This window comes from Ursus americanus, chromosome 3 (genome assembly GCF_024610735.1).
Source record: "Ursus americanus isolate L20-20 chromosome 3, mUrsAme1.1.p, whole genome shotgun sequence".
NCBI lineage: Eukaryota > Metazoa > Chordata > Mammalia > Carnivora > Ursidae > Ursus > Ursus americanus.
In genome coordinates this window covers 73,352,142-73,373,984 of record NC_142129.1, presented here as the reverse complement: position 1 = coordinate 73,373,984, position 21,843 = coordinate 73,352,142, and the positions used below count along the sequence as shown (strand labels likewise).

Sequence of the window (21,843 nt, the reverse complement as noted above, 5' to 3'; positions counted from 1 at the left end):
TAATAGTATTGCCAGAGATTTGTTAATTTTATTAGTCTTTCAAGTAATTAACTTATGGCTTTTTTGATCATTTATGTATGCTAATCATATCATTATTTCTTCTGGTACATTTTCTTTGAGTCTATTTTGTCATGTTGGGCTCCTAGCAGATTATTTTTCACACTTCTCTCCAAGTAATGCTTTGGTTACATGTACAAGTTGGGATATATAATATTAATATTCATTTTTAGGTAAATTCTACTTTCCATTATTTCTATTTTGGCTTATGTGTTATTTAGGAGGTTATTTTTAATGTTACTGGAAATAAGAATTTTACCTTTTCATTTTTACTTCTATGTTAACGAAATTATCAAAGAATTTGGTCTGTATGGCAGATTTTTTTGAAATTTTAAGTTCTGCTTAACGGCCTAGCTTATGGTTAGTTTTAATAAATATTTCATCTTGAGAAGAATGTGTTTTCTTTAATTGTTTATTATGTTCCTGAAATGTTGTTTACATTTTTGACAGCTTGATCTATTAATAACTTAAAAATTTGAAATGTTTATTATTCTGATGGATTTACTAAGTTACTCTTATAGATCTATTTTTGCTTTCTGTATTTTGAGTCTGTTTTGGTATGTTCAGTTTAGGGTTTTTATAGATCCACTTATTTTCTGTTTATCATTCTTGGCTTCTTAAGGATTTCTGTGATTTTTTCATGTGCTAACTATATTTTATTTTATTTTTTTAAAGATTTATATATTTGAGAACGGTGGGAGGGGCAGAGAGAGAGGCAGAGAATCTGAAGCAGACTTCCAGCCGAGCCTGGAGCTAAGGAGAGCCCTGTTGCACTACACTGAGGTCATGACCTGAGCAGAAACCAAGAGTCAGACGTTTAACCGACTGAGCCATCCAGGCACCCCAATATGCTAATTATATTTTAAAGTGTGTTTATTATATTTCATCCAGCATTTCCAGTTTTCCTGTTGTTCTATATTGGGTAGCAGGAGGATGTTCCTAAAATTCCATGTTTCCCACTTCATAGACAAATTATTGCTATCTCTAAAGAGAGCTCCAAAACTTTCTCTTCTTCTCTTCTTTGAAAATTATTCTTGCCCTTTGCTGTTGATTTGAGTGAATAGCTAAACTTAATGGGCAAAGTATGTAACATCGAGATAAAACAACTGTGGCCCTAATTTTAAGAATTCATTAGTTCCTTTTAGATAGTTTCTACTGTCATGTGATTAAAAATATTTTTCATTAAAAAATACTCAGGGGCGCCTGGACGGTGCAGTCGGTTAAGCGTTGGACTCTTGATTTCAACTCAGGTCATGATCTCAGAGTCCTGGAGTTGAGCCCTGCATAGGGCTCTGCGCTCAGCGGGGTGTCTGCTGGAGATTTCTCTCTCTCCCTTTCCCTCTGCCCTGCAGTCTCTTTCTCCCTCTCAAAAAAAAAAAAAAATTCTCAGGCATGTGTATATATTTGTACAGTATATATCATATATACTGTAATATGTAATGATTATATATGTTTATGTTTGTGTGATATAGTATATATATATATATATTTTTTAATTAAGACATCTCCTTTTTCCTATGTCCCTCTATTTATATAAATCCCATCTATTTCCATTCCGTGGTATTGGGTTTTAATTTCTTTGTTTTCCCTTGGATGCAAGGTTCCTTTTTTTTTTTTTTTTTTTAAGATTTTATTTATTTGAGAGAGAGAGCATGAGCAGGGGGAGGGGCAAAGGGAGAGGGAGAAGCAGACTACCCGTTGAGCAGGAAGTCTGCAAGGTTCTTTTCCACTTGAGCATGAGCTACACTCCTGCTTATTACCCATTGAAGCTTTTATTTGAGTAGTCATTTCATTTTCCTGTTCCACTGCATTCTTCTGTTTCCTTTTTATTCCTTTCTATGCATTCTCTCTCTTTTTTTTTTTTTTAAGATTTATATATTTATTTTAGAGAAAAAGAGCAAGGGGGGAGGCATAGAGGAGAGGGAGAGAGAGTCTCAGCTCAGAGCCCAACTCAGGGCTTGATCTCACAACCCTGAGATCAGGACCTGAGCTGAAGTCAGACACTTAACCAACTATACCACTCAGGCACCCCTCTAACCAGTTCTTAGTAAGCTTTTCTTACAGATGGTTTTTCTCTTTCCTCTGCTGTTATGATTGCATTCTGAACTTTTCATTTCATTCTTCTCATCTCTGGCAAATTTCCCAAGAAAACTTCTTTTATTTTTCTACTGTATCCTTTTTCAGGCAGCATGGGTTCTATTTATCTTTTACTATTTGTCTTTTACTACACTATACTCTTTACCGTATTATGGCCTTCAAAAATTATAGTAGTAACACCTCACTGATTTTACAGTTCTAGCCAAGCTGGAGTAAGCCCACTACGATCCAAACTGTCTGTTTTAGTCTATTCAGGCTGCTATAGCAAAATGCCACAGACTGGTGGCTTAAACAGCAGAAATTTATTTCTCACAGTTCTGAAGGCTGGAAAGTCCAAAATCAAGGGGCTAGCTGATTGTGATTCTGGTGAGAACTTTTTTCCTGGCTTGTAGATGGTCAACTTCTTGCTGTGTCCTCACATGGCAGAGAGAAAGAGAGAGTGCTTTCTGATGTCCTTGCTTATAAAGACACTAGTCCAATCAGCTCTGGACCCCGCCCCTATGACCTCATTCAGCCTTAATTACCTATATAATCACATTGGGTGTTAGGACTTCAACATATGGCTTTAGAGGGAGGTAATTCAGTTCATACCACTCTCCCACTGATTGCATCTAAAAATTCTGGCCAGAATACAGAAAATTACTGCTTGTATACTTTGAAAAATAAACAGTAGCAGCCCAGATTGAGGAATGATATCAGAATTTGAAGAGAAATTTTTATGAGTAGTATCCTGTGTATTTTTTTTCCCTCCTGTATCCTCAGCTTTAACCCGAGGGAGCCTCAGTTCTTAATTGCACTGTGGATGCAGATAGCAAAAGCTCCAACAGTAACCTTCTCTTTCTGGCCAGAGGATAAGGAAAAAAGAACTTCTGTGAGTCAGGGTGTGTTGGAGTCTTCCTATTTTTTCTTTCTCCTTGCTGCTTCAAGTGCAGCTTAAGTTGCCCAGATCTGTTTGACAATGGCGGGGAGAGAGGTTAAAAAGTTCTGATAGAAGGGAAAAACCTTTCATCAGGCTAGACAGATTAATAAAGGAAGGACCTGGGAACTGAAAATTGTATCAGGGAAGAGAGCTGGAAAAAAGAATGTCCTGGTTCTGTATGCTAAGATTCTGAGGACTGAGCTAGGATACTGCCCAAGTCCCAAAGTGGCGTGTATATATGGGCAAGACCCAAAGAATCCTAGCAAAGACTTTGCAAACGGAACTTATATTGGAACGTCTGCCAATGTAAGGCAAGAAAGAAATTGGCTATCCAAATTTAACCAGGTCGATTGCCTCCCAAAACAAACCAAAACAAAAATCAACATACTTTGAAGGATTTTAACAGAATTCAGAGTTTAAAGATAGTATTAAAAACATGTAGTATAAAACCCAAAATTGCTTCACATATGAATAATTAGGAAAATATAATCAGTTCTCAAAAGAAGACAATCAAAGATGCCAATCCTGAGATTAATTACTAAAGATATTATAGCAGCCCTTATAACCATGCTTCATGATGTAAACATTCTTGAAATGAGTAAAAAAAAACAGAAGTTCGAAACTGAGAAATACAAACTTTTAAAAAGAACAAATGTAAATTTTAGAATGCAGAAGCACAATGTCTGAAAACATTCAATATATGGGGCCCAATAGCCAAATGGAGATAGTAGAGGTGTTTATGAACTTAAAAATAGATCAGTAAAAATTACTTATTCTGAAGAACAGAGCTTCAAAGACCTATTGGACAATAGCAAAAGATACAGCAGACAGTATCTTTAAAGTTCTTAAAGTGGAAACATACTTCAGGAGTGAAGGCAAAGCAAATACTCAGATGAAGGAAAACTAGAATTTTTACTAGAAGGCCTGATCTGAAAGAATGCTAATGAACGTTCATCCCTTTACAAAGGGAGATGATACTAGAGGGAGACTTGGAACTGCATCAATGAAGAAAGAACAACAGAAATGGTGAATATCTAAGTCAGCTGATTTTATTTCTCTTTTTAAGATCTTTAATATATGACTATATGAAAGTGAAAATTACCAACATTGATTGGGAGGTTTTACGTTTTCATGTAAAAGTGACATTTAAAATAAAAAGCAGAAAGTAAAGGGACCAATATGGTCATCTATTTTACTCGAAATGGTAAAAACTCTAAGTACACTGTTAAAGGTTAGGTATTATTTTGTAAGCACTAAAGCAGTGACTATAAAATAATAAGAGATTTGGCCAAAAAGCCAATAAATATATTAAAATGGAATGCTAAAAATACTCAAATGATCTAAAAGAAGGTTGGAAAAAATGAAGGGGTAAAGAAAAAAAAATAGTAAACCTAAATCCAGCTGTATTAGTAAATGCATTAACTATAAATTATTTATTTGAAATATAAATTGCATTAAATACAAATGATGTGTCAATTAAAAGAGATGGGGTAAAGAAATCCACTTTAAATATAGTGATACAAATAGATTAAAAGTAAAACAATAGAGAAAGATACTGCATGCAAAAACTAACTGAAAGAAAGCTGGAGTGACTGTATTAACGTCAGGCAAAGTAGAGTTCACAGTAAGGAAAATTGATGGGATTGAAGGTGAATATTTACGTAATAAAAAGAGTCACTTTGCCAAGAAGATAAAACAAATCCTAAACAACAGAGCTTCAAAAGCAAAAGCTGATAGAACTGACTAGAGAACTAAAAAATAAAAAATCCACAATTATACATGTATCTTCAGCAATTCTTTCATAGTAATAGATCAAGTAGACTTAAAATCAGTAAGGACAGAAAAGATCTGAACAATATTATCAACCAACTGACTTAATTGACATTTATTTATTTATTTTTTAAAGATTTTATTTTTATTTATTTGAAGAGAGAGAGACAGCCTTCGAGAGAGGGAGCACAAGCAGGGGGAGTGGGAGAGGGAGAAGCAGGCTCCTAGCGGAGGAGCCTGATGTGGGACTCGATCCCATAACACCGGGATCACGCCCTGAGCCGAAAGCAGACGCTTAATGACTGTGCCACCCAGGCGCCCCTTAATTGACATTTATAAAACAGCTTATTCAACAACTGCAGAATGTATATTCTTTTCAAGGGTAAATAGAATATTCAAAAAGATCTAATTCTGAGTCATTGCACACAAACTTTTAACAAATTTAAAAGAACTGAAATCATATAAAGTATGTTCTCTGATTATAAACAATCTAGAAATTATAAACAAAGATCTGAAAAATCACCAAATATTTGGAAATTTTAGAAAACCTTGTAAGTAACTCATGGGTCACAGAGGAAGTCTCAAGGAAAATTACAAAGTATTTTAAGTTGAATGAAAAATGAAAATGCATCATAGAAGAGAACATGTCACAAGAAAAAATTAAAGGCCAGTATCCCTGATGAACATAGATGCACAAATCCTCAACTAAATATTAGTAAACTGAATTCAACAACACATTAAAAGTATCATATACCATGATCAAGTGGGATTTATTCCAGGAGTGCAAAGCTGGTACAACATCTGCAAGTCAGTCAGTGTGATACACTGCATTAACAAAATTAAGGATAAAAATTATGATTATCTCACAGATGTGTTTGACAAAATTCAACACCCATTTTTGATAAAAATTCTCAATGAGGTGGATATAGAGGGAACATATTCCACGAAATAAGGACCATATATGACAAGTCCACAGCTAACCCCATACTCAACAGTGAAAAGCTGAAAGCTTTTCCTCTAAGATAAGGAATAAGACAAGAGTGCTCACTCTTACCACTTTTTTTTTCAACATAGTATTAGAAGCCCTAACCAGAGCAATTAGTCAAGAAAAAGAATTAAAAGGCACCCATATTAGAAAGAAAGGAAAGAAAGAAAGAAAGAAAGAAAGAAAGAAAGAAAGAAAAGAAAGAAAGAAAGAAAACTGTCACTCTTTGCAGATGACATAACATTATATATAGAAAACCCTAACGACTCCATTTAAAAAACTATTAGAACTAATAAACAGTGAAATTGCAGGGTACAAAATCAGTACACAAAAATCTGTTGTATTTCTTTTTTTAAAGATTTTTTAAAAATTTATTTGAGAGAGAGACAGAGATAGCAACAAGGATAGTGAGAAAGAACGTGAGTGGAGAGGAGAGGGAGAAAAGCAGGCTCCCTGCTGGAATCCATAGGACCTGAAATCCCCAGGACCTGGACCCCCAGGACCCTGGGATCATGACCTGAGCTGAAGGCAGATGCTTAACCAACTGAGCCACCCAGGTGCCCCTATCTGTTGTATTTCTACACACTAATAATGAACTATCAGAAAAGAGAGATTAAGAAAACAATCCCATGTACAGTTACATCAAAAAGAATAAAATCACCAGGAATTAATTCAATTGAGGTGAAAGACTTACATATGGAATGCTGTAAGGCAATAATAAAAGAAACTGAAGAAGACACAAATAAATGCAAAGATACTCTGTGCTAATGGACTGGAGGAATTAATATGGTTAAAATGTCCATACTACCCGGAGCAATCTAAGATTCAAAGTAATCCCTATCCAATGGCACAGAAATAGAACAGTCCTAAAGTTTGTATGGAACCATACAAGATCCCAAATAGCTAAAGCAATCTTGAGAAAGAACAAAACTAAAGGCATCATACTCCCTGATTTCAAGCTACCTTATGAAGCTATATTAATTAAAATAGTATGATGTTGGCATGAAAACAGACCCATAGATCAATGGAACAGAATAGAGGGCCCAGAAATAAATCCACATATATATGGTCAGTTAACTTATAGCAGTATACAAAAATATACAGTGGGGAAAGGACAGTCTCTTCAGTAAATGGTATTGGGATAATTGGACAGCCACATGCTAAAGAATGAAACTGGACCTCTTTCTTATACCATACACAATAAATTAACTCAAAATGGATTAAAGATGAATGCAAGATCTGAAGAAACTCCTAGAAGAAAACATAAACTGTAAACTCTAGGTCTTGGTGGTGATTTTTGAAATCTGACACTAAAAGCAAAAGCAATGCAAGCAAAAATAAATAATAAACTACATCAAACTAAAAGTTTCTGCAAAGCAAAGGAATCCAACTAAATGAAAAGGCAACCTACTGAATGGGAGAAAATATTTGCAAGTCATATATCTGATAAGGGGTTAATATCTAAAATATATAAAGAACTTCTACAACTCAATAGCAAAAACAAATCTGATTTTTAAATGGGCAGAACATCTATATGTTGGCTAACTAAACATAATTAAAAATACATAAAAATTTGAAAAAAGAACATCTAAATAGACATTTTTCAAAGAAGACATAGAAATGGCCAACAGGTACATGAAGAGATGTTCAGCATCACTCATCACCAGGGAAATGCACATCAAAACCACAATAAGTTAATACCTCACACCTGTCAGAATGGCTATTGCTAAAAAGACAAGAAATAACAAATATTGGTGAGGATGTAGAGAAAAGGGAACCCTTGTGCACGGTTGGTGGGCGTGTAAATTGGTGCCGTCACTATGAAAAACAGTATGGAGGTTCATCAAAAAACTGCAAATAGCACTACCATATGATCCAGCGATTCTGCTTCTGGTTATTTGAAGAAAACAAAACACTGTGTTAAAAAGATATCTGAACCCCCATGTTCATTGCAGCATTATTTACAATAGCCAAGATATGGAAACAAGTGTCCATTGATGAATGAGTCAGTAAGTCTATAAAGAAGATATGGTATACATACACCGTGGAACATTATTCAGATATAAAAAAAAGAATGAAATCTTGCCATTTGTGACATCACACATGGAGCTCGAGGGCATTATGCTAAGTGCAATAAGTCAGAGAAAGGCAAATACCATATGATCTCTCTTATATGCTGAGTCTAAAAAAATTAAAAGTTTAAAATACCAAGCTCATAGATACAGAGAACAGATTGGTGCTGCCAGAGGTGAGGGATGGGAGGGTAAAAGAAATGGGTGAATTTTAAAATAAGTAAATAAATTTAATACTATAAAGAAAGTATTTTAAACTGAATGAAAAACGAATATGTATTGTATCAAAATTTGTGAAATGCAGTTAAAACAATGCTTAGAAGGATATTTAAAGCACTAAAAGCTTATATTAGAAAAGAAGAAGGTCTAAAGTCAATAATCTAAACTTCCACCTTAAACTAAAAAAAGAGAAAAACCCAAAGCAAGCAAGCAGGTAAATAATGAATGAATGAATGAAGAAATCAGTGAACTCAAAAATACAAAAACAGTAGATAAAACCAATGACATGAAAGTCTAGTTGTTTGAAATCATCGATAGAATTCATAAACCTCTAGTTAGACTGACCAAGAAAAAGAGAAAGCACAGATTACCAGTATCAGGAATGAAAGAGGGCATATTACTACAAACCCTATATTCAAAAGATAAGTGAATATTACGAACAACTTGGATGAAATGGACCAATTTCCGGACAGACAAATCCTAACAAATCTTACAAAGAAATAGATAACCTGACTAGTCTTAAATCTCTTAAATCATTTTAGGTCATCATTAACCTGATGCAACAATGTACAAAATATTACAAGGAAAGGAAACTATATACTGATATCTTTGTGGACATAGATCCTCGGTAAAATATTAACAAATCAAACTCCGGAATGCAAGGGCATTTTATTTTATTTTATTTTATTTATTTTTTTTTCTCGTTTCTTCTTTTATTAATTAATTTTTTTTTAAATGATTTTTTATTATATTATGTTAGTCACCATACAGTACATCCCCGGTTTCCGATGTAAGGCTCGATGATTCATTAGTTGTGTATAACACCCAGTGCACCATGCAATACGTGCCCTCCTTACTACCCATCACCGGTCTATCCCATTCCCCCACCCCCCTCCCCTCTGAAGTCCTCAGTTTGTTTCTCATAGTCCATTGTCTCTCATGTTTCATTCCCCTTTCTGATTACCCCCCTTTCTTTATCCCTTTCTTCCCCTACTGATCATCCTAGTTCTTATGTTCCATAGATGAGAGAAATCATATGATAGTTGTCTTTCTCTGCTTGACTTATTTCACTTAGCATTATCTCCTCCAGTGCTGTCCATGTTGTAGCAAATGTTGAGAACTCGTTCTTTCTGATAGCTGAGTAATATTCCATCGTATATATGGACCACAACTTCTTAATCCAGTCATCTGTTGAAGGGCATCTCGGCTCCTTCCACGATTTAGCTATTGTGGACATTGCTGCTATGAACATTGGGGTGCATATGGCCCTTCTCTTCACTACGTCTGTATCTTTGGGGTAAATACCCAGTAGTGCAATGGCTGGATCATAGGGTAGCTCAATTTTTAACTTTTTAAGGGACCTCCACACTGTTTTCCAGAGTGGCTGTACCAACTTGCATTCCCACCAACAATGTAGGAGGGATCCCCTTTCTCCACATCCTCTCCAACAATTGTTGTTTTGCAAGGGCATTTTAATATTTGAAAATCAATTAATGTGTTTCATCTTATTAACAGATTGAAGAATAAAAATCACAGAATCATCTCAATGGATCATTTGACAAAGTTTCAACATTATTTATGGTAAAACCTGTCTACCAACCAGGTATTAGAAGAGAACTTCCTTAAAGGGCATTGTGTTAGTTTGTTTGGGCTGCCATAGCAGAATACCATAGACTGGGTGGCTTAGAAACAACAGAAATTTATTTCTCATGGTTCTGGAGACTGATAGGTCCAAGATCAAGTCGCTGGTAGATGTGTTTGGTGAGGGCCTGGTTCTTGGTTCATAGCTACCATCTTTTTGCTTTTGTCTTCAAATGGCAGAACGAGTGAGGGAACTTTATGGGTTCTGTTTTATAAAGACCTTAATCCCATTCATGAGGGTGTATTACATAATTACTTTGCAAAAGGTCCACCTCCAAATAGCATCACATTGGTGATTAGGTTTCAGCAATGGGTAGACACAAATGTTTGGTCTGTAGTAGGCATTTATGGAAAAGTCTACAGCAGGGTTTCTCCACTTTAGTACATTGACATTTTGGACAAAGTAATTCTTCTAAAATTGAACATTAAGATGTCAGTTCTTTCCGTACTGGTCTATAGATTCAATTCAGTCTCAGTCAGTCTTAGCAGGCTTTTTTGTAGATATCAAACTAATTCTCTGTATGGCCAGACAAAATAGGCCAGTTTCATAAAGGAAGAAGAAAGTTGTGCACTGAAACTGATTTTAAGACTTACTGTCAAGATATGTGAGTAAAACAGTGTGTTATTAGTGAAAGTTTAGATAGTTGTTAGGTAAAGAGATAGAGTGAAATAGAGTCCAGAAGTAGACCCACACAACTATGCCTGATTGGTTTTTGGCAAAGATGAAAAGGCAATTCCCTGGTGAAATGATAATCTTTTTCAACAGATAATACTGGAACAATGGGATACATATATGCAAAAAATGAACGTCGACCCATCCCCCACACCATATACAAAAATTAATTCAAAATGGATCATAGACCAAATTTAAAATCTAAAAGTATAAAAATCTTAAAAATATAGAACACCGTTCTTATGTTTGATTAGGCTAGTGTATTTTAGATATAACAAAAGAAGCTCAATCCATAAAAGCAAAAATATAAAGTGAACCTTATCAAAATTAAAAAATTTTTGTCCTCCAAAAGACACTGTTAAGAGAATAAGACAAATCATGGGATAAAATAGCTGCAAATCACATCTTGAATCCAGAATATACAAAGAACTATAAAAATATAATATGAAAACAATCAACCCATTTTAAAAATGGGCAAGAAATTTGAACAGATGCTTTAACAGAGACAATACACATATGCCAAGTGATCACATGAAAAGATGCTCAGCATCATTAGTCATTTGGGAAATTCAATTAAAACCAAAGTCAGGTGCTACAACACACCTGTATGAAGTTCTGATGACAATGTGGGAAACTGGAATTTTTATATGTTACTGGTGGGAATGTAAAATAGTTGCCCAGCAATCTCAGTCCTTTACTCAAGAGAGATGAAACCTTATGTATACATAAAGACATGTTTATAGTAGCTTTATCCATAATTGTTAAAACTGGAAACAACCTAAATGTCCTTCATGAGATGAATGGATACACCAACTGTTATACATCCATACAGTGGACAGACTCCGCAACAAAAAGGAAAACACATGTTTCTATACATAGCAATGTGGATGAATTTCATATCCATTATGTTAAGTGAAAGAAACGAGACTCTGAAAGTTAGATATTATATGATTACATTTATATGACATTCTAACGTAGGCCGAACTGTAGTTTCAGAGAATAAGATCAGGGGTTAGAGGTTGGTGGGGGGTGTTGATTATACAGCACCAGTGTGAAGGAGCTGTTGTTGTTGTTGGTGGTGGTGGTGTTGGTGGTGGTGGTGGTGGTGGTGTGTGTGTGTGTGTGTGTGTGTTTGATGATGGAACTGTTATGTATCTTATAGTCTTAGTTACATTACTCATGACATTTTTCAAAAATCATAGAACTGTACAACATTAAGTTTACTGTAAATTTAAAATATGACTCATGCAAATTCTATTGCTTCCCATTAAACCATTTTAAAATGGGGAAAGATCTCACTTTTTCATTGTAATACTTAAAATTCCCACTCTTTGATCCCCAGTTACTTCAGGAAGTTGGGTAGTTTGTCACAGAACACAGTAAAAAAGAAACCCCAAAGAACATTCTTTTACCATCACCTTTCCACATTTTTCTTGGCTAAATGTAACTTTTACTTTTCCTATCCCTTGGAAATGAATCATAGCATGAATTTCCTGTTCTTTTTCTGGAGTGTGTATCTTATTGACATTTCACCTATACTTTCCTCTCCGCCCCCCCCACTTTCCCTTGTTTCCCCTGATCATTTCTACACATACATACCGTATTCTTTTTGTCCCACTTGATCTCTTATTTAGTAATCAGTCTAGGTCCTGTGCTAGGGTCTTGGAAGATTAGTTAAGGTATACTTTCACAGGAAAATCTGTCTTGGAGGGCAGAAGGAGGATACGTTAATAATAGTGTATAGTAGTGTCATTGAGTTATAAGAGAAGTATTAATGAGCATGATGTAGCACAAAAGAAGGAATAACTCTTTCTGCTTGGACAGGTCAGGAAAGGCTTTATACAGGAAAGAAGCATAAAAGTGGCTCAAATTAAAATTGAATTCATTAAAATGTCACCTATGACTTTGATTATAGACTAGTATAGACAGTTTAAGAAAAATATTAAATTTAGTATTAAAGCAGTCAGAAATAATCTTGTAAACTTCAGCTAGGTGGTGTGGGAATGGGATACAGTAGTGAATTTTGTAAAGGTTATATGGAATATAACCGATTAAAACGAAAAAAGCTGAGTATCAGAGAGAACTATCAATTAGTAATATACTACTTACTAAAGAAAAAATGATCAAATATAATGAGACACTGTCAAATTTCCTGTGAATCTGCTAATTATACTTATTAACATTTGGCTTGCTGACTCACATTCAATTTAGATTTTGCCTTCATTTTGGATATTATTTTCTGGTTGTACTTGGGTGCAGTGGATCCCTTTTTTCTTTTTAGATTGCTGTGTTCTAGCCTCATCAGTCTTTTGCTTTCTCTTGATTGCACCAGGTACATCCCTGCCATAGTGCACTAGTATATTGTCTGTTCCCTGTGTACAGAAAACACGTCTAGATATCTGAATGGTTAACTCCCCCATCCATTCAAAATGTCTCTTTGATACCTAAACCCTTCCACCATAACTGAAATTATAATTCACCTCCTCTCCTTTCATCCCCAAGCACTCCTGCCCTCTTTTCCCTGCACTATTTTTTAAGGGTTAACTTCTAGCATATTATGTGACTTACCTATTGTGTTTATTGTTCATTGTCTGTCTTTACCACCACTAAAATGTTAGCTTCACCAGGGCAAAGATCTTTGTCTGTTTTGTTCATTGATGTATCCCAGATCTCTAGTGCCTGGGATATGTAGGCACTCAGTATTTGTTGGAAAACAGAATCCTTGATGGAAGAATAATAATTTCTGTTTTTTTTCCCCCTAATAACATTTAGATTCAGAATCTTAAAATAAGTTAGAATGCCTGTGACTTAACATTTTACAATTTCTGCAGTCCGCTTGAACTGTTATGATACCAAGCATTGCTCAGGAACACTGGCTTGAACCTCAAAGCTCTTCCTGACTTAGATGATAAATAGTTACCTCCCCATGAGGCCACCTTTTGAAGTATAGTATAAACACTGCTAGAAACAATGGATAAAGATAAACCTGTTCATTTGGCTTTTGAGTTTTCTTTGTTCATTTTTGAAGGTTTTCCAACTTTTGATTCTTGGTTTGCACACAAAATGAGACTGGAATTGTTTCTGTAGTAACATATGAATGCAGCTCACCCAATAAAAACCCATATACTTAAGCCAAAACATGATATAAGAGATAAGAAAATGGCTCTGAAGGTTACCAGAATTTGGCTTTTAGACAATGGACAAGGCCATTCGGAGAAACACCCTTTTAAGTTATGTACTTGGAAACTTAGGAAAGCTTGAGCAGATTTTGTATCTCAGAAAATGATAATATTCAAGTAATTCTTGAAATAACCGGGATTGTATGTAGTGTGGTAAATTTGGTTTAGTGTCTTAAATTGTATAGGGAATAAAATTAACCTCTATATAATATAGTAAATTTAAGTTTCAGTAGTAAATAAGTAAACAAATAAATTCTAAAGACAAAAAGCCTTATTTTGCAAAGCAAGTATGATAGAAAAAGTACTGGAAAAATTTTAGTGTCACTCAAATTTCTCTATTCTCGTGTATCTTTTTCAATTAAAGTTATATTCCTATACTTTATTTAGTATTAAACTTGTAGCCCTGATTATTTTTTGTTTTTCTGATGCCTTTTAAAAGCCTTGTTCTTCACTTTAAGATTTTATCCCATAACTGGCATATAGACTACTTGATTTGACTTTTTAATTTGACCTTGTTCTATATATATTTTTATCTTCTTGAGCTACCATTTTTTGTCTTCCCTCTTCCCCCTACTCCTCATAAAAATGACCAGAGGTTCAAATTTAGAGCTGCAGGAATATTAATAAAATCTTCCAGAAATCATAGATATAATTGCAGCTGTATAACTGTCATATATGTTATATATTTATGTACATATGAATGTGTATATATTTGTATTTCCTCCGCTATGATCTGTATTTTGCCCTTAGTAATTGTGGGCATCTTTTCATGGCCATATTGTATTTTCCATTTAATTTTATTTTTTAGTAGTTTTAAGTGAGATCAAACCAATGTATCATAAAACTCACCATTGTAACAATTTTAAAAAGTATAATTCATTGATTATATTCACAATGTTATGCAATTACCAGTACTGCCTAGTTCCAGAACATTTTCATCATCCCAAAAAGAAACTCCATACCCTTAAGTGGTCAGTTCTTTTCTCTCCACCCCTCTTCCCTGGCAACCACTAATCTACTTTCAGTCCTTATGAATTTACTTATTCTGGACATTTCATGTAACTGAAATCATAAAATATATGACCTTTTGTGTTTGGCTTCTTTCACTTCGTATAAAGTTTTCAAGGTTCTATCCGTGTTGTAGTATCTATCAATAGCTCTTTCTTTTTATGGCTACATAATATTCCATTATATGGATATACCACATTTTGTGTATCTATTTAACGGACATCAGATTGTTTCTGCTTTTTTTCTCATTAAATAAGGCTGCTATGAACATCCATGTATAAGGTTTTGTTTGAACAAATGTTTTCTATTTTCTTGAATATATTTCCATTTCATATTTAACAAGTACATATCTATTGCAAGAATTAACTGTAATTTCCTATTTATTTTTTCCTAATTTTCCCTTTCATAAACATGGTGTTAAGTTCTTGAACATTTGTGTTTATGTAGTTTTCCAATTTCTTTAAAATTATTTCCTGTTAATGGTAGTAGCTAATGAATTCTTTGAGTTGTAATTACTGAAATCACAGGGTATGCACATTCTGATATATATACTATTATTTTCATATATATTGCTATATTGTCTACCAGAAAAGTTGTACCAATAATGTATGTAATTGTTATTTTTCTTATATCCTCATTGTATTATTGTTAATATTTAAAAAAATTTAATACTAAAAATTTTTAATTTGATAGGGGAAAATATCTTTTTGGCCTTCCATTAATATAAAATACATAAAATATTCTGTTATTTTAATTTGCACTTATATGCAAATGAGATTGAGGATATTTTCATGTTTATTAAAAATCTTTTTTTTTTTTTTTTGTAATTTCCTGATAATGACCTTTGCCTATTTCTTTTGTGGAGGGAGTTTTCTTAATTACCCTCAAGTAGAATAAAGCTATTTACATCACACAGGACTAGCTTTTATGTAGCCCATTTTGATTAAGAATGGCCTTTTTTTCTCTTTGATATTGGTCTTTCTACATGATTGCTATTGGTATTTTATTATTTCATTTTATGCCTGTCATTTTTCACTTGACAGTTTATTATTTGTTTTGCAATATCTGAAATATTTTTCCTGTCCTTGTTTTATAATATCTTATATAATTTTGTACATGTTTAAAATTCTAAAACACAGTCCCCACATACTTAGGTACTTGCTTCTGTTTGGAGCCATATGATTGTAGTAGTACTCTTAATTATGGTATTTGCTGTAAGCATGTCCGGGTGAAGAATAAGAAAAATGACTTTATGTACTTACTTGGAGATGTTATGTTTTACAACCAAACCAGAATTTTCAAGAAGTCATTTTAACCCTCTCCCCCCAATTTAAATACTTATTTATTTACAGAATGAGAGATTTAGTGGTTTTAAACTTCGCATTTCTGGAGTATTTTTAGATTTATTTTACGTGAACTTTACTTCCCAAACCTTTTCAAATTAAGGATTCTAAATTTAGATTTGACTTTTAAATGGGAGTACCACACAGAAGAAAATATTTTTAAAATACTTAAATAATATCTACCATTGATAACATTGCTTCAGATATTTTTGAAAATTTTGTAATATATGAGAGAGGTAAAGAAATTTATGATTCTACCAGGTAATACAAATTCTTGAATTTAGGAGGAATTGATGGTCTCTGATGGTAGTTCATGCTTATGTTTATTTATCTGTGTTTGTAGCCCTTTGGGTCTCTGCCAGAAAAGTAATTGGACATTTGCAGTTTGACCTGATGATTTTTGTGGAATTAGCGTAGAGCATCTTACAGTACTCATAATTATTAAATTATATTTTATTTATTTTCAGCAATGGAAAGTTGCTGTCTCATTAAATTTTTTGTTATGTAAATTCAGCATTTTAAATGCTCAAATATTGCTCAAATATTTCTCATTCTTATAGAACAAGGAAGAGGTTGCACAGTTTAATGAACTTTAGTTCATTTTTGGAGGGCATCATAATGATTTCATTCTGATTTTCAAATTTCCAGAGTTGTTCATTCATATAACCTAATATTTTATTAAAATTCTTCCTACGTGTGTTTCCTTTAAATCACTGTGACTTTTAAAATGTAAAATATTTTCATGTTTTTGATACTCAGTTTTTAAAAATTGTTGCATCAATGAACACACACTTTTGTTTCTAATGTACCTACCATCTACGTATAAATGTCATTTTAAAGTAGTCTTTTGAAAGCCTAAGATAAGTTTTATATGATGGTACAATTTAATTTCAGAATCTATTAAGAAATGAAAATTTACCACATAGAAAAGAAGATAATATTGTTTCATTGTTAGGTGAATTACAGTACATACTACAATTGTAAATATTGCTTCACTGAATGATTTTTCTCTTACATATAAATACATGGCTTGAAGATTCAAAATTTCAAAAATGAGAACTTGCATGAATATTATCAATGACAAAATAAAGTATATTCTATTTGGTATTGCCAATTAAAAAACACTTGTGAAAATTCTAAATTACTGTCTGATAATTTATAATCAGTTTTGTTATTACAAATGGCAATTTACAAATCCATTTAGGGGTCTTATTTTAGAATCTATCTTGGATCATTTAAAAATAAAGTCATCTACCTGTGACTCTCTGTACACAGAGAAAGAGAAAAAATTAGAATATAGTGAAGGCAGATGTTCACCTTCTGTGTAGTCATTAATATTTATCAAATTATATCAATCATGATAATTAATGTAGCTTAGTCATCAAAGAAATCGAAATGAATAGAAAGCTAAAGTTGGAACAAGAGCTAACATGAAAAAAATGGAAGAATTAAATATCATATTCATGAATTAGAATTATATTCAGTCTTATCACCAAGGCAAATTTATTTGTGGTCAGTGATCTTTTCTGGATGAAGGCCAATTTCCACATTAATAAAAAGATTATAGTTGGATTTATTTTCAGTTATTTGTTTTTGAAAGTTCAGTACTCTTCGGGTCAGGAAATACTATATCTTTAGTATGATTAAACATTCTTTTATTGTATCCATCTCTGAGTAGATTCTTCTTTTGACTAAAGTTTCAGAAATTAACACCTACTATAACTATTTGTCATGTGATTGTAATGGTGCATTTGAATGAATTTTGTTTTTGAACAAAACACTTTGGTATAAGTTTTATTGAAACTTTTTCTACTCTACTTAAAGGTAAAATACTGTTTCACTTTCTCTTAACATTAATATATTTTATAACAAAGGGTTTTATTTCAGTTGCAAATGAGACCGTTTCTCCAGACAATTCCTTGGGCCACTTTGAAATAATGTGAGCTTTGTAGTTCACTTATTCATTTACTTTTTTGGCAGCAGCTATGCTAAGAATTCAAATTTTATATGAAAATATTCACCTTAGTCACACTATGTGTTTACTGCTCATTTTTTTGTTTTGTTTTGTTTTTTGTTTTTCTTATTTCTGAGGCTGTCAGTGAGAACCCGTAACCAACCAGGAAAACTAATTGACTGATTCTCCTCCATCTGTCAAATCTTGTCTCAGGAGTAGATCAGCATGAGGTGACAGCAAACAGAGATGGGTCTAAGCAGGCTTTCTCTGGCCTCTGCTTTCTCATCTATAAAATGAAAGAGTTGTTGAAATTTAATTACAGATAATTTGGAATCTAGTGGATTGTTATTTGGTCTGGATGCTCCTGGTTTCTTATAACCGACGTAGAGTAAGATATTAAATTATGATTAAAGCAATTAAGGCCTACAAATAAGTGAAAGCATTTTAATTTTTTTAAATTTTCACATGGTATTTTACAGCCAAAATAAAACCATTTGCATAATGAGGACATAAAGGCTAAAATACTGACAGCTTTAAAACAAACAAACAAACACTAATCTATAAATTGTGATTTATAATAAAGTTAATAATTGTTTCTCACTTTATACCAGGGATTGATTAAGTCATTGCATAAATCTGGACATGATATATCTTATTTAATACATTTTTTTAAAAGATTTTATTTATTTATTTGACAGAGATAGAGACAGCCAGCGAGAGACGGAACACAAGCAGGGGGAGTGGGAGAGGAAGAAGCAGGCTCATAGCGGAGGAGCCTGATGTGGGGCTCAATCCCAGAATGCCGGGATCACTCCCTGAGCCGAAGGCAGATGCTTAACGACTGAGCCACCCAGGCGCCCCTATTTAATACATTTTTTAAAGATTTTATTGATTGATTGATTTGAGAGAGAGAGAGAGGCAGACAGAGGGAGAGGGAGAAGCAGGCTCCCCACTGAGCAGAGAGCCTGATGCGGAGCTCGATCCCAGAACCCTGGGATCATGACCTGAGCAGAAGGTAGACGCTTAACCAACTGAGCCACCCAGCTGCCCCCTATTTAATACATTTTTTGAAGTAAAATTCTTTTAAGTAGGATTTTCGTAGACATTGTTTTTACTTTGATAATTTTTTTGGTTATGTTAATGACTACAAATAAGATACATAACTTTGTTTTCAGGGCAAAGATAGTAAACATGGTTTAAACATTAAGAATTGGCTTTCTTAATATTTGCAATGAAAAGCATTCTATTCTGATTTACCTCTCAATGCTGAGAAATTTTCATTTTTGTAGTGGTTGTAACAACAACATGATCTTCTAATGTGGGTTCAATTACAATACCAAATTATAGTTCCTTTTGGATATGTGTTTCCAAATTTAATATTCATTAAAAATGTTCTACATTGAAGTAGGAGGGTAGAGAGTGAATGGTCAATACATAGATGTAGCCAATAGCACAAACTATATACATCTTCTTCCTTTCATTTCCATACATTACTGACTGTGTGTGTGGTCGGTTTTGTTTGATTTCATAAAGGGTATAAATATTTGGAAAGGTATATGGGACCATGTCCTGTTGGAGATTTCAGTGTTTGGTTATGAGAAGAAGATATCATTTGGGGGGAATGCAGCTTTAGAAATTTGGCTTTGGAGTTTTCCTGTATAATTATACTAGGAATTTCCAAACTACATAGCAAGAATTTGCAGTGCTTTTCCAAATGGTGGTTGTTAAACAATAATTGGAAGCTGTAGGAAATAAAACAGTATTTTGCATGAAGAAGGTATTCAGTCAACATTGGTTAAACTGAAGAACATTCTCCTTGATATCTAAGTGCTGTTCTCATAATTCACAAAAGAAAAAAATAAAAATTTTAACTCTTCTTAGGCCCAAAAAACAAGAGCTGTTCTTCAAAATGAATTTTCTTATAACTTCTAGAAAAGTTAACATTAAAAAAGTGTATTTATTATTAGTTATAACTTTATAAGACATATAGTTTAATAATAATTTTTCTAGCCAATCTTATACATTCTGAGGTATAAAGCTAGCAGATTCAATCAAGCTTTTGCTCCTTTTGTCCTGTCATTATCCGCCTATCATGTTTGGGAAAGAATGATGGCCCTGCAAGCAAACAGGGAGCCTGTTTCTGTGACTTACAGATACCCTCCCTTCTCCAGTAGAATAGGTGACAAGGGACCAGCTTGATTTACTTGCTGAGTGTACCACTTATTCATCTTAACTGAGTTCATTTTATTTATTAAGTAGGTAAATGTAGTGTTTATTGCATCCAGATAATGTGTAGCCATCTTATTCGGGCTACTCAGTTTGCAATTGTAAACTTGATGGCAGGTTTCTTAAATATCTGTGTGTTGTTGTTGTTGTTTATTTTTTTTAAAGAGATATCCCAAAGTTGCAGATGGCTGGCTCATCTCCAAATACCTCTTCAAGGTACTCTATGCTGGTGATGTCTCCCGCCACTGAGCTGCACGGGAGCATGGAATTGACTTACTGGGGAGGGCTGTATCAGTTAAGTGATCTTTTTTAGTACATTGCATGGGTTTTGCAAAAGCTTTCTGTTTTTGTTTTTGTTAATCCAGAGGGCACAAATATGCTTATGCTAATTTTTAAATTAAAATCTTGTTGTAAACCCACACAATATAATAATCCATTTACTCTCCTTTCTTTCTCATGTGACCCCCTTCATATTTCTTTAAGTTCCCATGGTTTCAGTCACTTTTATTAATCATGCATATCTGTGCAATTACATTGTTACTCTTAACGATGTAAGAATTAGTTATCTCCTTAATTTCGTAAGTGTTCTCTAATAAGATTTGTGTTACATGCAAACTGGGGACTTAAGGAAGCTGTGTGATTTTTCCAGAGTCACTCAATAAAACATACATGGGCAGTATCAATAACTGCTTTGCCATTCTGGAATCAATAATGTGAATATATTTCTTAGTTTCCCTTCTTCCAGGTAGAATGCATGCCTTTATTCACTTACTCAAACTTTTTAACTGAGTTCCTCCTGTCTGCAAACCACTGCTAGGCTCTGTACTTAATGACTTAGCCTTTTATTATATTTTTTAATTAGAAAAGAAATATATAGTCATTATTTTTAAGGATTTAAAATTAAGACAAGAGATGGAAAGTAGAAAACAAATATCTCTCTTCTTCAACCTTGACCCTCACAAGTAATCATTTTAAACAGTTTCAATTTGTTTTACGTCCTCATATATAGCCTTAATCACTACTGAAACAGATTATGCTTGATTTCTTCAGGGCTCACATTTATGTGTTGCTCTCTGTATGAAGTCCAGCCTTTGGGACTCTAATTCAGTCTGCCAGTATTCTAAGCCTTTTGTTAAAAAGCTGGTAAAAGAAAAAGACAAAATCTTTGTCTTCTACTTGGAAAGATGGTAAAATTATTGGGATAAAAGCTTTAAGTCAAATTCAATTTTCAGATTTTTGGTGAACTTGGTTACCTTAATTTTTTTGTCTTGAAAGATTAAGAATTAACTCATTTTTATGGTATAGACGCATATTATAGATATTTGTGATAAATTCCTTACCAGTGAACAAGACATTGTCAGTAACAAAGAATAATGATTATGTTTTGTAAATTAGTAACTGTGCTTCATAGTTGTTAAATGATTTACTTGAGATGTCCTGTAAGTCACATACAGAGCTAGCAATGTAAGTACAACTGAGTGTCTAATCTAGACTTGTACTTCTTAAGATTCAGCTTAATATGTAATTAAAGTTATTTTTAAAGTGTTTAAATTCCTTTTTTAGAGTATTTATATGAAATTTAGAAAATTGATCAGGGTCATTATTTTACTTTCAAAGCTGAGTAGTCTAATAAATAGGAACCTCAACTAAAAATAGTTTCTTTTAAAAAAGGAAAAGACTCTGTCCTCTTGCAGAAATGG

At 33.4% G+C, this 21,843-nt stretch overlaps 1 protein-coding gene across 6 annotated transcripts in view; it reads left to right on the top strand.

Moving 5' to 3' along the window:
• RUNDC3B (RUN domain containing 3B) overlaps window positions 1-21,843 on the top strand; it is a 133,414-nt gene that overhangs the window by 26,481 nt on the left and 85,090 nt on the right. For 3 of the 6 annotated variants that reach the window (XM_087861110.1, XM_045793333.2, XM_045793331.2), the window contains exon 3: window positions 20,309-20,359. The exons of 2 other annotated variants lie outside the window; for them this stretch is intronic. Coding sequence is in view for 2 of the 4 variants with exons in the window: in XM_045793333.2 (XP_045649289.1) it covers window positions 20,309-20,359 (51 nt within the window). In the remaining 2 variants the exon portion in view is untranslated. Of the gene's footprint in view, window positions 1-20,308; window positions 20,438-21,843 lie in introns of those variants that run through there. One more of the 6 variants, XM_087861109.1, reaches the window with a different exon arrangement.